The sequence below is a fragment of the Lepisma saccharinum genome, chromosome 9 (genome assembly GCF_977018435.1).
Source record: "Lepisma saccharinum chromosome 9, izLepSacc3.1, whole genome shotgun sequence".
In the NCBI taxonomy this organism is placed as follows: domain Eukaryota; kingdom Metazoa; phylum Arthropoda; class Insecta; order Zygentoma; family Lepismatidae; genus Lepisma; species Lepisma saccharinum.
Genome location: NC_139237.1, coordinates 57,565,157 through 57,583,435, shown reverse-complemented (window position 1 = coordinate 57,583,435; position 18,279 = coordinate 57,565,157). Strand labels below are relative to the sequence as shown.

At 36.0% G+C, this 18,279-nt stretch overlaps 2 protein-coding genes across 2 annotated transcripts in view; one reads left to right on the top strand and one right to left on the bottom strand.

The window, feature by feature from the left end:
* Positions 1–18,279, top strand: part of LOC145992437 (DNA oxidative demethylase ALKBH2-like) — a 257,798-nt gene that overhangs the window by 134,217 nt on the left and 105,302 nt on the right. The window contains exon 2 of the mRNA XM_083128822.1: positions 11,611–11,714. The gene's annotated coding sequence lies outside the window, so the exon portion shown is untranslated. The remainder of the gene's footprint in view (positions 1–11,610; positions 11,715–18,279) is intronic.
* The window catches only part of LOC145992063 (uncharacterized), a 96,492-nt gene that overhangs the window by 17,121 nt on the left and 61,092 nt on the right, over positions 1–18,279 (bottom strand). Inside the window, exons 3-4 of the mRNA XM_083128227.1 lie at positions 11,591–11,671; positions 8,319–8,495 (exon numbers count right to left, since the gene is read on the bottom strand). Of these exons, the coding sequence (XP_082984353.1) occupies positions 8,319–8,495; positions 11,591–11,671 (258 nt within the window). The remainder of the gene's footprint in view (positions 1–8,318; positions 8,496–11,590; positions 11,672–18,279) is intronic.

Here is an 18,279-nt window from a genome sequence, read left to right as displayed (position 1 = left end):
ATTACTTTTGTTTATAAAAACATAAATGTACTTAATGTAATTAGGAGGCAAAATGCACTTGGTGGACATATCAGGTGCCATATTTGAATGTGTCTCATTCGAGATACTCATGCCAGTAATAGTGTACAATTGGTTGGTTATGATGGTAATTATTGTAATTATCATATTTAATAAGCAACTGCACTTCTGCAAACTAAAATACATTAATAAAAATTATTTTGGATTTTCTGAGTTTAGTGAATGATAAAATATGTGTGAAGAGACTCATGAAATAATTGGTTATTATTTTTTTATTAATGATAGAATTTTTTGTAATTATTATAATTAATAAATAACTGCACATATATAATCTGCAAAGGAAGCAGTGATTCAATTATAAAATGGTATCTTGAAATTTAGTGATAAAACGAAGTGTGGTCACCCCCCCCCCACCCCGGTATGTAAGTTTCTCGTACGGCACGGGTAAGCTAGGGTTAAAACTAAACGTTAAGTCCTAATGAGCACATCTGACCATGAAATTGACTTAAAACAGGCTTTTCCATGTTTGTGTCTCAATTTACGCGTTGATGTCATAAAATATGAAACAAATGTTAGTATCAAAATATTCGATGTTTCGGGACAATTAAAAATCTTTACTGTTCATAACACATATGCAGAAGTATACGTATTACGTGAATGGGTGTATATATCCTGTTTAACGGAGCTTTGAGACGGAAGCGGCACATGGCTCTTGGAAACCAAGCCTTAGAAGTAAATGGAACCTTTCAAACCGAAGCAACATAAGCTGCAAGTGTCGCTTGTCACTTATCCTGTACCGTTTTCTCAGGGAACTTTCAGACCGAAACAACAAGTTATATGTGTCACTTTGAAGCAGTAATCCAGAAATCCATTCAACCTTTTGAATTGAAATGCGACAATGAGCTAAACATGTCACTTGCATGTTCCTCGGACTATACTGATTTCTCAATGGCATGCATCGTTCACGGTTGCATCGGTCTGTTTTTCTTACATGCATGGCGAATGTTTTGCTTTATACTGAAAAAGTCTGTGTCGCTTGTCATCTGTGACTTCAGTCTGAAAGCCCCTTCAATGGCACGCATCATGTCGCCTCGGTCTTGTTTGTGCATGCGTGGTGGATGCTTGCTTACAGACTGAAGGTGCCCATGTCGCTTGTCACTTCAATGTGACCCCGTCCCAATGTCATGTGTTGCTTCAGTCTGAATGTTTTCTACTTAACAAGATTGTTAGCTACTTCATCAGAGATTAAGATTTAATTTAGCCTGTAAATCATAGAGAACAATTGCAAGTACTATTGATGGAAAAGGCCTGCATTTTTATAGAATGTTCCTTTTATAATCATGAATGGGCCTCTGGAGTGGAATAAAGTAATGCTGTTGCCTTGTAATAAGAAGGGGACTAAGGTTCAATCCTCGGTGGAGGCAGAGTGCTCCGGATCTCATTTCAAACTGTAGGTCCACTCAAGATTTATGTTCTAGATTTTTTTTTCCATTTGCAGCCAGTCTTATTTGCTTCTACTTCAGTTTTAGTGCCAGCGTTTTTCAACCTCCGCGCCGCAAAAGTTCAGTTGCACCCAGGGGTTGACGACAAATTTAAAACTAATTTTATATTTAACAGCAAGTCTATACATATTTGAATTCTGATTATAACATAGTTCATATATTAATACGTATTAATTAAGGGTGCATATTAATTTCCATATAAACTTTAAAGTTCAGAAATGTATTTATGAGTGAATTTATTGGGATCAGAGCATCGACTTGTAAGAAATAAATTTACTGGGCTGTGGTCTCACAAAGGTTGAGAACCACTGTAACAAGCAGCCAAAATATATAACTAGTTGCTCCGTGACCAAGTTTAGCGGCCATTTAACCAAATTATACATGATGTACTGGAAAGCCAGAATACAAATATATATTGCTGAACACAAAATTTAATGTAAAGAGATGTGATACTAGATTTTCAAAAGGTAGAGCAGTATTTTCTCTTTTGCTTCATGTGCGTGTTCGTTCTATTAAAACACATACAAAACTACTCTAGTTATGTGAATATGCTTATACTACATAGATATATTTAATAAGCCTATCGAAATATATAGATAACACTCGGAAAGAACCGCCCATTCAAAAAAGCCAGCTTTCTTGAAAACACTGTTTTTGTTGGATACGAATTTCATATTGTAATTTGTATTTTATATTTAGAAATTAGTGTCTATTTTACAGTAGGGAGATAAACGAAAACCATGGATCAGAAAAAATACTGCCAAACTCCTGTGTTTTCATTGATTTGGGACACTTTTGTGAAAAAAGCCAAACCAAAAAATCCGCGGAAAAGAACTCAGTTTTTTTCAAAAAAGCCTGTTTTTTTTCGACCACTTCCAACTCTATTAGTGACATATTTTGAAATTATGACGTCACCAAAATATGTATCATATCAAATACATATTGATATTTCGAAAACACTCATGAAAGAACATCACAGTAAGTGCAGCTGTGATTCTACCTCCAGATGAAAGGACCAAAACTTTTACTCTCTCTCCCATCTAGTCAACAAAGTTCATGCATAATTTATACATTGTAGAATAGATTAAAAACCAATGCACCTCACTGAAAAATGAATTTTCAGAGCGATTTCTCGCATGCATTTTTTTCTTTCTAGTTGAAATAAAAAATACATGTATATACGTTATTGTTGACATACAACTGTAAATTACATATGAAGACCACAAGGAAAGAACGTGCTTTGTCCATTTTATTAATTTTACAGGATGAGAGTAGCTTATTTCCCTGTTCGCATGTTCTTTCCCTGTACACACAATCAAAACCTCTTCGTAATGGATGGAAAAAGCATGGTCTATTCTTGTACATCTCGTAATTTGAGAGACCCTCACAGAGCTATCTGATAACATCTTTACCTCAATTTGGCTAAAAATGGACAAAGCACGTTCTTTCCGTGTGGTCTCCATATGCAAATAAATTTTAGTTAATTAAAGAAAGTAAATATGTGCTTACATGTGATCCATATTTAAACCTTTTTCAGAATGTCAATCTTCTCTTTAAGTTCATTTGGGTTATGGGTTGCTCATATAAAGTGACCCATTTTAAACTATACCCTGCACGAAAATGGCAAATCTTGACAATGAGGAGCTGGCAAGTGCCCCTCCCCAACAGCCTATTATGCATCCACACCAAATGATAACAGTTTAGGCAGACAAATGTTAAGGACAAGTGAAAATAGTAATATTTAATCATATTTACCTACATTGTACTAATTGGGCTTGGCTTTACAATTTTACGTGGAATCCAAATCAAGGTCTTAGCTCCTCCCCAAAGAAAACTAATTACAAGCGACATTAGATCAATTAATACAAACACCCTACAATGATTTGTTACGGTATTTGCGAACGAAGCGAGAAAGATCATTTTAAGATATACAGTAAAACCTCGTTAATCCGGACTAATGGGGGGAAAAGTTGACCGGTGTAACGAAAGTCCGGATTAACTGAAATAACCTGAAAGAACAGTATAAAGTGCATTAAAACTCCGTTTATAGCAACAAAACACGTTTATTATTTAAAGGGCATAGACCTAAATACACTATACAGTACAGTAAAATGTAAAGCAATACTGTGCATATAATGCAGTACGTATATTATGATGATGTGCCCGACGGACGTGGCTCTACATCACACTTTTTTTTGCCTTATCCGGTCCGGATTAAGCGAAGTCTGGCTTATCGGAATCCGGATTAACGAGGTTTTACTGTATTTCTTTGCAAATTGACAATAAGACTAATTTAATAGAGATACCAGTACTTTCATGGAAAACAGTGACGTTCACTCTTTTACTACTTTTACTCGTTCTGCGTTTCTTTTGCCTTGGTGCCTGGGGCAAACTGATGATAATACTAATTGAATACAGCTGTAATCATTTCTGGGCGAGACGTGACGTTTACTCTTTAACAAAAAAATAATTAATGTATTCCATCCCTTAAAAAAAAGAATTTTACTTTCATAATTGAAGTGGTAAATAGCTTTATATTTTCAAACCATTTTTTACTTATTATATTGTCAAAATACTGTTTTTTCCTCCCCCTAAGAAAATATAATATGACGCAATGTTAGTCACCTCTAATGAGCAGGTCTGGGTAACCAAAGCCCGCTCTGCGACTACAAAATCGGTCTTCCTAAATTTCACTTTCCTTCTGGCCTGTAATTTAATAATTTTCAATGCAAACGGCTATCTGACATCCATTTATTTCGGATTTCTTCACTTCTAATTTTGTCTCGTAAGATTACTCCACTTAAGGGCCGAAAAAATCTCATTTGTTAAGAATTTATCCTAGTTCATGTTCAAGAAGAGTCCCAACATCCGCTGCCATATAGAAGAGCTGGTTTTGAAATGATGTTATCTAATTTGAATTTCTTTTTTAATTTCTTTTCCGAAATTTCTTTTCAAAATTCCATCTAATTTATTGTATTTTAGGCACATATAATGAATGTCAGCTACGTAGTATCTTAGTGGATTAACTAAACCTCTTTTTTCAGTTCAAATCTAGATTCCCTGCCCTTAAACTTCATTCATAACCTCTGTAGTGGTCCAAAAGTCGCCATCAACATGAATTCACCTAGAAATGCTGTTTTAACTACTTCTACCCAACCGTCTTCCTATGTGATGCAGACTATATCTGTAGGGTTCGTTTCCATACCTCAGACAAAGTCTTAATCTTCCCAACTGTTTATCATCCATGTTGGGAGGAGATGACAGTGTTTTATCAAATATTTTTAGAGTTTTTAGAAGCTAAAAACTGTTCTCCAAGGAAGGTTTTAGTCTCTTCATATCTTTTTCGTATGTTATGTACGTCATGTGTCTTTACAACGTTGCACTTTTAACTTTTCTCAAAGGGCTCTCTTTATATGTCCTTTTTGTAAGGTAAGGGCTTTAGATGAGAGGATTTTTGCTCGCAGACTTTGAAGCGTGCAAAATGACCATGCGTGCCAACTCACCCAAGAATTTTAGCAGATTTGTTCATTAATTGAGTCCACTTTAAGTACAGAAAGGCTAATCGAGCTGTAAGGTTAGTGTCCAATCCTAGGAGTAAGGAACGAAAATACCAAAATTAAGGTTACAAAGAAGGGAGTTTCAATTGAGTGAGTGGTCGTGTGGGGGTAGATTCATGAAGGTCTACTGGGATGGGTGAATGTATGTGCTAAGCGCGAGGGGTGGAGCCTCCAAGAGCAACAAAGGGCTTCCGGGTTAAGACACATAAAGAGCCGTTTCCATATTCGTTCCCACGGAAACGAGCGAGTGAGGTTTACAAATTGTGTGACGCTTGCTTAATTTTCCTCCCTGCCGCTCTGTTGTTTCAAGTGACCCACTTTCGACGTGCTGCAAATTCTATGTCTTTTCTCCCATCTGATGAGGTCTAGGAATAACCCGTTTCTTGTCTGAAACTCTGTCTATGAGTGTCATCCAAAGATGGGTCCATATTCACTGTTTATTGGAAGAACCTGCTTTTGAAATTTTCGTGGTGTATATATCGTCGTGTGAGAACCAGAGGAACGTAACTCCAATTTATCAGATTTACAAGAGAGGAAATAATATATTCTTATCGCAGACAGGAAATTTGGATTTTAATTATATGTGTACGCAGTCTCTTGTACTGCGCGTCAAGCAAATTAGAAAAAGTAATTGCAAATATTGAGAAAAACATGCCGGAAGTTCTTGAGTGGTATCAATCTAACATGTTGGAAGCGAACGAGTCTAAGACGCAAGTATTACTACTATCCAGTGAAAACAGTAACAATACGCTAATTGACAACATTAAAATAGGTAATTCAAATGTAAAACCATGTGAATCTCTCAAATATCTCGGTATGCACCTAGATAAGAATTTATCCTTTTCACAACATGTGAAAAAAATGTGTGCGCGTGTAGCAACTAGAATCAAGCAGTTTCAATTTGTGTGCAAATATATACAACTTGCCCACAAACTAGCATTCTACAAGGCATTTATTAGGCCGTTACTTGAATACTGTTCCTCTGTACTTTATGGGATTAATAGAAGTAACACCACGAAACTAGAGATAATGCAAAATTCATCAATATCATCACTCATCCTCACTATCGCGATTAGCCCAAACTGGCAGAGAAACGACGCTTAATCACAGGTGTCAAATGAAACACGTATATCTATCTAACTAGGTAGTGTTGGCGATATCAACAATACCGGTGTATGTATACATGTGTGTATGATATGAGTACAATCACCGGCAATACAAATCGGACACTTAGATTCTTAAATACTCTCTTTCCTGGAAGGCGTTATGTGTGTTGCCTAACTCTCAGTGGATTTTAATAGTAAATTTTCAACGGTAAATTCTACCACCGCCGTAGAAGTATGCAACACACAACGCCTTGCAGGAAAGCGGGTATTTCTGGATCTAGGTGTCCCATTTTTATTGCCGGTGATTGTACATCTGTAATATATAGGAACGTTCCAATGTTATCTTGACCATAAGTTTCCTATTTTCCAATTGCTACTTTCTCACTATACATTCACGGTTGAATTTTCATAATGTACAGTCACTGGCATAAATAATAGGTCACCTAGATCTTAAAATACTCGCTTGCCTGGATTTTTATAGCTAAATTTCAATGGCAACTTCTACCAGCACCGTCGAGTTCGGCAACACGCAACACCTTGCAGGGAAGCGAGTATTTCAGGATGTAGGTGTTCCGTTTTTAATGCCGATGGTGTACATGGTGAGAGCAAGAACGGTATTAAGCATAGAGGATATATTGTATGGGTTGTGTGTGTGCAGTAAAGAAAGGCAGTGTAGTGTGTAATCTGTTGATATCGATTAGTATATAATGATGTTTACCAGCGGCAAGGTGTGACAGAAACTTGCAAACGGTTTTTCGTATTTTTTTTTTCTCTTTGAAAATACTGATTGTCAAATCAATGTTCGTAGCAAAAAATCATGAATAACGGTAAACTTCCGTTGCACCTTCGTGTTTTCCGTTGATTTCCTTTCGTCGTGAAGGATGTCCGGGTGAAAGAGCTTATGATGTGGATAAGGTAATTGTTGATGCAGTTTTCCTGGATACGCAGCAAGGTTTTCATTTGGATCTGTTTATAACTCCTTGGTCTGCATGCTTCACTGAACTTCTCCAAGTTCTATTGTGAAAGAAACGACTTTACTCCATACTTTGATACTTATTTCCACAACGTTAATTGTCAAAGATAATGAAAAATACAAGGTATGGTAACAAAAAAATCGGGATGTATATAGGAACGTTACCTTTAGTGAACCCCCCCAGACACACACACACACAAAGGTTACAAGTTTACATTTATTAAATAAGAGAGAATAAGTATAATTCAAAATAGGGTGGATAAAAATAATGATTTTTATTTAAAAAATAATTTTTGATTTAAATCGCTTTTTTTATTTTTTTAAAAAACATACCTAAAATTGCTTGTATGTTTTTCGGCACTGTACATATATATATATATATATATATATATATATATATATATATATATATATATATATATATATAAAGGCATTTTCTGGTAAATTGCTCTGTAAAATATTTGAAAAGTTTGATTAAAGCAAATAGAAAATTACTAACTATAACACCATTATAACACCATTAAGCCTTGTTTTCATGATATGAAAAACTCAATATGCTGACCAAGGCAGAAATTTATTTTATTATAAAACATAAACTAAACGTAACGTTTCAACCTTCTAGCAAGGTCTTCTTCAGACTCTGTACCAAGTACAAATGTAACAAGGTACAATACTGTGTACTGTACAATTACTGTATATGTAAATGTACATTTTTCTGTTTCTGATACTGTATATATAAACCTACTTTCGAAAAGTTTATTGAGTGTGTTAATGAATGAACGACATTTATCAATTAAATTCAATCACACAGAGAGCATTTTCTGCCTGGTTATCGGCCATATTGCTCGACTGACATCAAAGGCGCTCATGTGATGCTGACGTCACGATAACAAACGAAAAATGGAGGTCGTAAACTTGTAGACTTTGTCTACGAAACAGTACCAAATTCTTCCTGATGAAACAAACAGTTTTCGATTTACAATCTATTTCTTTTAGGCTCACAGTTTATTTTTATGATTGAAATTTCTGAACATAACAATCCCGTGTCCCAGTGTTCTCCAGCATTGAAGTCAAAGTACATGGATACAATACGATTTCAAATAAATGGTTACCAGTTGGAAACGTTATGATCCAGGGCTTAAAGTACCACACACCAACTTACCGCATTTGTACTCGGGGCAGCATTGGTTGGACCTCTTGATGGCCTTGCAGCCGGCCTTTATCTCGCAGTTGATGATGGTGCAGGCGAAGCCAGGAGGGCGGCAGATGCAGTGCTCGCAGGGACTGGTGGTCGGAATGGAGTCGCCGTCATGGTAGAGGACGTCATCTATGACACACACTGCTCCGGACGGTCGGAATTTGTGAAGGAGATAGAAAAAGTCATAAGCAATTGTTTACTGCCATTTAAGTAGCATTCAAGTACAGTCAGAGAATTTAGTAGTACTATGCAGCCCAATTGTGATACACTCATTTTAACGTTTCGTAATATTAATTGAAGGGCTCTGGGGTAAAACATTATAAGTGACATTTTGGTGATTATTGAGTTACAAAGTAAAAAGAGCCATCCTTCAATTTTCGCGTCTAATTGCCATGTAATGCAATATGCATTGGACTCATTGAACGCTTCTGAAATTAGTAAACACAACACAAAAACAATTTATCTACAGTATAGCTTCTAATAACCTTTCCGTTCATGAAACTCAGTAATGACGAAAATGTCACTTACCATATTTTATCCCCGAGTATAAACGTTTTCACTGTCACTAAGGAAGAAATTATGTAATTACTCAAATTACACAAAGTAATAGAAAATTATACTGAGAAACGATCTAATAATTTCGATCGGACTGCATCTTGGACAAAAATTATGTATAGAGAAGATACACTACTAAGTAAGGTGAGTGTACTACCTGCCACTTGGAAATTATTATACAGAAGTTGCTAGAGGATGCGAATTTCATTTTGGAGCTATGATACCTTCCACGAAAAGATGCATACAAGTCTTTGATTCTAAGCAAAGGTTTGCAAAATGCAATCAAGTTAGGATTGGTGAGGAATTTCCTCTACGAGTACAAATTGTTTTCTCATAACCTTTAGTAAACTTTTGCTGGGTATAGGCCTATACATACATGTAGGGCCACCTCGATGGCGTAGCGTTGTTGTCTTGTAACCAAGGGGTACCGAGCTTGATAATCTGTGGAGGCACATAGTGGTTCGCATTCCACCTCAAATTGTAGGTTTAGTCCCGATTAGCCTTTCTGTGCATAAGGTTGACATATAAGAAACCAATCAATCAAGCAACATACATGCATACATGTATGTACTTAATAACATACGTCCGGCCAAGGCCGCTTGAATTAAAGAAAGGTACTTCTTTCTCTGTGCCAAACCATTAACTTGAATTCTGATTCACAAATCTGTACAAATTTTATAACAAAAATCTACTATTACTGTTAAAAATGTGCTCTTATGCAGATTGGTGCTTTGAAATTATTTTTAGAACATTCCAGGTACCTCCCATTAAAGTGTGGAAGAGGCTCGCATGATGATAGAATTGTTCGTCCTTTCATAGTGTGCTTTAGGATGTAATTGTGGACTATTTATTGTGTACGTAAATAGTGGTTGCGTGTTTTCGAAAAATTATCTACAACCACCTGGTTTACAAGCAGTGTAGGAACCCTGCAATTGTCAAGTTCGTTTTTATGCGTGTGCTTTTAAGGGTGACAGATACAACCGTGTTGTACATCTTAAGACAGATGCAAGCCAACCTTTGGACTGATCAGAACACCAGGTTCCTACACAAGAGCACCCTTGGGTGTTGCTGACAATGGACAACTGAAGTTGCGTGCTGCTGTTGTTTCTTGCGGGTCTTGAATTAAACAACCTTCAGTTGTATCCTTATATGCCGTGAGTTCCTTCTCAAATCAAACCATCTAGTCAATTAGTCGGTTCCTCAGTTGTAAAATGCCTCGTGCTGAATTTTTAAAACTGTTAATTTCATCCTCCTTATTCATGCCTTTATTCTCCCCTGTAGGGAAGCTCACTTTGAGTAATTTCATATATACGGATGAACAGTGTTGCTATCCTAGGTTATTTTATTACTTCCATGTTCTAAGTGTAACTAAGATTTTGGATTTAAGTGAATTAGGTAAAGTTTGACGGAATGGAAAAATGTTAATTAAGACTCTTATTGTATGGAATAAATATATTGTCATCCTCGACATGGATCATATTTCATTATTGTACACTCAACGGAAGAAGAAATAGTTAGTCCATTGTCCATCACGATATTCATTCAGTCTGTTTTCCACAATGTGATGATCTTGAATTGAAATAAAAACGTCAGTAAACATAGGACATCTGCTTCACATCTATAGAATTGCTCTCCTTAAAACAACACAGGATATAGATTTTTTTAAAAAAAAAAAAGAATGAAAATCTTCGCCTGGGACTGTACACTTTATTTGAGGCTTGTTTGGAGGGGAACTTTCCCTTAAGTTTTAGATCTGAAATTAAAAAAAAATACTTTAGTTTGCACCACTGCTTTATATTCTTATTATACGGAACTCAGCTTTAGGCAGAGGTTTTCTGTAAATTATTTGTCGGAAATTTTAACAAGCATATCTCCAAGCCATTGTATTTTCTTTCATTTGTCGCAATGAATATGAATGAAGCCTTGGATAAAAAGTGGCTTTTTATATATCATTCCTGATTGTTACAAACACGTCATTTATAGTGCCTTGTTTTTGTAAACTTGACTGTTTTTTAATGGAACATTTGTGATTGCTATATATCCTAAGGTAAAACCACTAGCAATCAATTTTTTGAACAATATGAATGTAAATATTGTACTCTTTTGCAAGGTTAATTCTGAAAAGTGAGAAACATGCATCAACAATGTTTAGAGTAAACCGAGAAGAAAGTTCATTACAGTCAGATTATGTACACTCACTAAGAGTTCTCTGCCGGCTCGGTGGTGGGCCCAGTTCCGGCCTGGTCATAGATGTTATTTGTGAGTGTCTCTTCATTAATTTTATCTAATCATCACTCATCCTCATCGTTTACGATTAGCTAAAGTGGCAGAAAATTACCTTCAATGCAAAAATACAAATACAAACATGAACTGCTAAAATAAATTTATTGAATTTTCGTATTTGCATCATAGTATTTACTGTACTGTTTAGTTTGCGTGAAACATTATTAAATTATCGCGAATCGTATCTTCCTTGAATTTTGGAGCCTGTGGATATTTTGCGATAAATCTCTCAGCATATCTTCCTGTTGAAAGAAAATTATTACTTCTTTCCAAAATACTCAGTTTTGTTTCATGAAATTTAACACTTCATAAGGATACTTAGTCCTGCGAAAAAATGTTTTGTTAGACCCACTTACGGTAGGTAAGCATACAAAATTATTTACAAATGAAAAACTTACCTTTCTGTTCGTTTCCGTAGGTGTCATTCCTGCTGGTGATGTAGATGTTTTCGCTCAGCCCGACTTGCCTGTTGATTGGTACTGCGGGGAGAAAAAGAAGCCGTTAGGAACTTGATGTTTCCAGGTAGGTGTATCATTATATTATCTTTACTTCACAATATTGGCTTCAACATACGTATAATCTAGTTAAATTATAATAAGTTGGAAACTGCCTTCAGATCACGATCCACCGCTGAAATAAACGAGGAAAAAGTTAAAATATTGTGCTTCATGTAATGTGACGTCACGTTAAGTGACCATTTCGGGCGACGACCATCGTACGATGTTTCAAACGTGTGCATAGGAATAACTATTATATTTTAGTAATTTCGACATAGATTGGTAAAGCAGGTATTTTAGGAAAACTCCCGTTTGATGAACTTGAAAGTCGTGAGAACAATATATTAAACCATAGGAAATACATAAACATTTCATTTCCTATATAGTGGATGTGGGTGCGGGGACAATTAGTAAGTATTTTACAAGTGAATACGATGACTTGTGACTGGGCATTGAATCAGAAAGTAGAAAATGTTATTGATTAAATATTGAGGGTTTTATTTATTACAGCTCGGCATCTTTGCTGCTTTTCAACATATAATAGTCAATTTTTCTTATGGAGAACATAAACATTTTTTTATGTATTTAATGGACATCGTGTAACATTATCTAACATGCAGTCCTCCATGTTAATTAATATTGTAACGTCATTCGCCGAAAGCAATGTCAAGAGAAATTGCCGCTGTTATGAAATCATTAAAACACCTTAAAATTCCCAAATATATATATTCCTTTTCTGGCAGACAAATCACGTAATTAAAATGCACGGTAATTTTTTCATGGATTTCAGCTTGTTTCCTAATGAAGTCCCTACCAACAACAATTCTCGCCTGGCCGTTCACCATAACCATATGCTGAAACACGCCGACCCTGTTAAATCCTGTTCAATTTAGCTTCAAATGATAATGTATTGACCATTTTTTTTTTACCTGCGGTCAACCTCAGATCAGGTTCAAAGATTTCAAAGCTTTCCAACTCTCCCCACTTGCTGCGTGCTGGAGGATGCCAAGCAGATTATAAGATTGTTAAACAACTCCACTACCAAAGACAAAAGGGTCGATTAGAAAATGAGAGCTTCCTCAGGAAAAGACAAATAACAGAAGGAAGTTGAAGAAAAAAATGAAATAATCAGGTCACTTCGTTGAAGTAAAAAAAAAGCAGAAACTATAATTACATTCGTCCATGCACCGGAAATTTTAAAAAAAAAAGAACCTTTGAAAGGGAACTCTCCAGGTGTACCATTGTGATGTTTTGCGTGCATATGTGTGTTGAGATTTGAGCCACAATGCATTATTCAGAAGTTAACATCGTGTAATGTACAGATAAGGATTTCTGTTTCTCGTCGTCTACGTCGCTATTCTTCCGATTTTGGATAATCTGGACAATGAGGATGAAATATGGCCGGATGAAATTCAAGAAAGGACACTCAGTCACAGTCATGCTCAAGCGGGTGGGTATACACGACTGTCAGAGAGAGGGAAAGAGATTAAAGTTGCATACGATAGGTTCTACTATTTTGAAATAAATGACTTTCCAAAGTATCATCTGAGTAGTTTCCAAATCAGGACTTGCACCTGATTCACCCTTATGAAGATAATCTTGGAGGAAAAAGAAGGATTATTCTTCAAGGTGGAATTTAAAATCCAGAGCCTGTAGGTTTATATGGATGCGAAACTTGGTCCCTTACACTGAAAGAGGAACATAAGTTAAGAGTATTTGAAAATTAAATCCTTAGAAGAAAAATATTTGGACCTAAAAGGGATGAGGAGACGGGTGAGTGGAGAAGGTTACATAATTTAGAACTACATAATTTGTATTCATCTCCAGATATTATTAGAATAATTAAATCAAGAAGACTTAGGTGGGCAGGCGTAATTTCTGTCGCAGGTATGTCCAGGTCAAAACGTCTGTTTAGTGGACTAGTGCGAAAAAGCTGATTTCACTGTGCATGGTTTGGAATCTTGTTGTAACACAGTATATTCCAGCTGATGGACAAATGAAACAACCACAACCGTAAAATCATCGATTTTTCTTCTCCGGACCGAGAAACTTAATTTAGGGTACAAGACAATTATTCTCATAAAGCCTGATCTGTTACAGCCTCCGTGGGGTATGTTTGCAAAACACTAACAGTATTTAATTGCCTAGATAAACACATTGTCCTGATTTCTTCTCTTCGTTCCACTAAGGAAAATTAAAGTACCAAGATTATTCTCAAAACCCACCTTTCCAATTTGAAACCTATTAAATCCGATAAACCACATCTTATCATACTGGTTTAATAAGTGTATATTTTACCTGACGTTATTGTTCATTGCTGACATTGCCCTTGTATGGGTTTTAAGGCATGGTACACGTACTTCTTTACATTTCAGTGTTAAAGAAACTGGAAAAATGGCTTATACAGGTGTAGATATTATCGATGCAAAGTGCTATTCATACAATGGTTGCAGGACAAATACAATTAGAAAAATCAAGATCATACCTCCGCATAATTTGTATTATTTTCTCACGGTCCAAATTCAGATCTGAGTACGACTATATAAAAGTACGATCGCGCGCAAAAGAAAAGTTTGTATCATACAAAGTTTACACTATTCGCAACCACAGCTCAGCTGCACTCCATTGCATCCAAGTATTTACATTTTATTTAAAGGAGCAATTAATTGTTTACACGTTTTTGTAGATGAACGATGGTTGGTTCTTCATGCCGATAGACATATTGCTTCTACTACGGTATTTCTGATACTTGTTCTGTCTCCATCTGCAGGGATTCGGTGTCAATTTATGTTGTCATCTCTATATAATACAGGTGTGGGTTTTCAGGAGGAAAATGCAAACATTGTCAAGCCTCTACTGTGTGCACAGTTCCAGGAGTCGAACTATAGATTTTTTCTGGTCAACTATTCTGTATAGTTGACACCTTCAACTCTATCAGAAATTGTCTAAGACAATGGTATGAACCCCATGTTAAATAGTCGACATCCGGTTTCACCACTGAAGTTTCCGGATTCGAAGCGCGGATTGGGAATGTATTTTCCTTTGGGAGTTCTCATTCATCAATTTCATCTAGCATCACTCATCCTCATCGTCTCGATTAGTTAAAATTGACACCAAAATTCAAACAATATTGAATTAAAAGACCTAAGTGCTAATCTATTACCATATAAGTCCTTTGTTCTTTTTCATGTACGCATGATTTGATATGATTTTTATTATTTAGCGTCACTTTTCTTCCGCTTTTGGCTAATCACGACCATAAGGATGAGTGATGATATGATGAAATTTATGAAGCTCACAAAGAACACCCATGCCCAGACCGGGATTCCAACCCGAGTTCCCTGGCAAATGTACGCATTAATGAACAACATATACGATACCTATCGATATCTGGATCACTACTGGATCTAGAAAGATAAAAAAGTAGTGCGTACTATTATTTATCCAATTATTTGGCATAGTGAGAATAACTTATTCGCCTGTTACAATGGATATCGTATCTTACAAATTTGACTTGCCTTCCAAGAAAAGATAATAGACACAAAATGTATTGAATGTGTATGAGAGATGATGGATGAGTAGATACGCTGTCATTACGATGTTCACTGTAGTTAAACCAAAGCTCAGAGCGATATATTTCGTACTTTTAATGCATTTTCTTGGGCTGGTGGAATAAACGCGATACGGGATAGAGCGCGATAGGTAACAACTGAGAAAAATATCACAGGATTAAACAAGAGCGAAATGGATCAAGCGTGAAAAGATTAAACAAGAAACGGATTAAGTGCGAACGGAATACACGCGAAGTAATTAGCGCGAAAGGTTTAAAAGCGATATTGATTAAGCGCGAAACCAAAATTGAACACCGGAATATGTGCGGAATGAATAAGAGCGAAATGGATTAAGCGTGAACACCGAATTAAGCACGAAAGGAACAAGAATGAAATGGATGAAGCGCGACACCAAAATTGATCACCGAAATAAGCGCGATAGGAACAACAGCAAAAGAATTAAGCCCGAAACCGGAGTAAGCGCGAAATAGATTTAGCGCTAAAGGAATTAGAGCGAAAGGGACTAAGCGCGAGCGGAACAATAGCGAAATGATTAAGCGCCAAACGGATTAACCGCGAAAATTTCACTTCCGCGGTTCTGGCGACCAATTTTCTTTGTGCACCACTCATCAGTTGGGTCAGTTTCCGTTTCTTTCCTCGAATGTTGTTCTGGTGCTTCTTCTCTCTGCTCTCTTGTGTTCTTTCACAACAGCATTATTGTGTTGCTTCAACGTAACCAGTGGCTCAGTTATTGCTGCATTCTGTCATCACGGTGATTACGCTGCGAACGCAGGGAAAATATGCGACCAAGTTCCCTGCGTTTAACCGCGTTGCGTCACCGGTGCTACAGTTTCTTCACGGTTAAAAGGCCTCCGCAACGGGAAGCTGGCCTTTGCAATAGCGCATAAGTAATTTTTCACGTATGCGGGCCATAAAAGGAAATATCTCATACCACTTGATTGAATCGAACTTTAATGTTTGGGAGTATTCCTGGGGAACGATTTTCGTGACAAATAGTTATGCAGTGGGTTGCGGTAGCTAAATCTACCATTGTTATTCACCTCATACCGTAAAATAACTGTATGCATCTGACACATGTTTTTAATTATTATTTTTTTTTTTTTGTATACTGCACGAACAACGAAAGTCTGGTTTTTAGTAGAGCCGAACCAATACGACTTGCAACCGACACCGATGCTCCTATCGATCCTAACAGATACGAATGCTTGGAAATTGAATGTTGTTCAAAGTATTGATTAATATTAATTGGACGAGAATTCCACTCGAATTATAAACATCAATTTACCAGATTTTAGCTTCAAAATATTCAATTGATTGATTGATTTAGTTTATTTTACTTAGAGTTTTGTGCCTCTTTGCTAATTTGCGAAGATGGGGATGAGTGATGAAATTGATGAATGGACATTCACAAACAACCAATCCCAAGCGGGATTCGGACCCGGGACCCTTGAATTGCATTCGAATATTAAAATATTGGTTATGCAATCACAAATTAGTTTGCACGTTATCCTTGTAAGAGGTAATGGAAAAGCTAATTTTCTCCTGTTTTTGTTAATATATTTCAGAGAACATGTCGAATAGAGACAATCTATTGTATTTTGGAAATTCTCCAATTGATTCTGTTTATTTTCGTGCAAAACGAAGGTTCTATCTCTATTATGTGAGAAGTTACACGCGTTTAAAGATTACACTACAAATTCTGACGGCGGTCATATTGATGACGTCACATCTCTCGCGACGGGATTGTTTGGGACTTTTATGACAAATACAATACAAGTAGTACTACATATTCCAGCAAGTTTCGCTTCCTTTTTTTTCTTTGTTTGTTTGCCTAAATTGACTAACTGTAGAAAGAGGCCTGCAGTTACGGAACGGATTGGACTTTGCTTTAGGAGTATTAGGAGTATTAGGAGAATTCCTCAAACGCAGTAATTCCCTTAATGTGGCACAGACAGGGTTCCCACGCAAACTCCAAATCAATTTTCCCTGAGTTTTCCAGAATCCTCATAATTTTTTTTCAGAGTATTGAATGCACAGTAAAAGACTACTATAATTTTACAATGGCCTCCTCCATTTCCCCTCATAGTCATACCATCAACACCTTCTTTATTACTGTTGTTTTCTGATGCAAATAACAAAACTAGTTCAATAATAAAATAAAATTACACTTCTTTGCATGTAATTAAGAACAAAGATGACCAGTTTTCTAGAACTTTAAACAAATCTGAAACTATTTCTAATATATCTGATATAGAACATTGAAATATTTTCACACTTTTCATAAATGTTTGTAAATAGATACAATATCAATTAATCTGTAATGCGTACAATAATAGTTAAGACAAACAAATTATTGGAATTTTTAAAACATATAAAAATGAAGTGACAATTATTATTACCGATGTATAAAAGGAATAATAAGTTACTGAGACTGAAATATAAAACAAGAAATGTACTTAATGTCTGATACAGTAAATTAAGAAACTTCTCTTCTCAGAAGCTTCAAGTTTTTTTAATTGTTCTGCAATAGCCTTTGCTTCTTCTTGCATCTTTTGTTGTTTGGCTTGTAAAGCACAGATCTCACTTGCTTTACGTTTCATTTCTTTCCTTTTGTTTTCTTTGTGATCACATTTCTTTCTCATCTTCTGCAATGCTTCTTCGTATCTAATACGTGCACTTGTAACACTCTGGATCATATCTTTGCTTACTTCTACATTTGACACTCCTCCTACCACTTTCACTGCATCATAAACTTGCCAAATAGCCACAACAGACTCTTCTTTCAAGTTTTCTCTTAAAACCTGCTTTTTTACAAAAAAAACACTTTCCACATATGCATTGTCATGTGATTAAATAAAAACCAACTTAACAGTGCTCCATAACTCGGAGAAGTCATCCTTGCCCTTCATGACACCTGTAAAAGAAGAATCTAGTGCATCAGTTTTGATTGAAAAGTTACAAAACTTCTCTTTCAATTCCTTTTCAGTACTGACATTGTGCAACACTGTCTTAAACTGG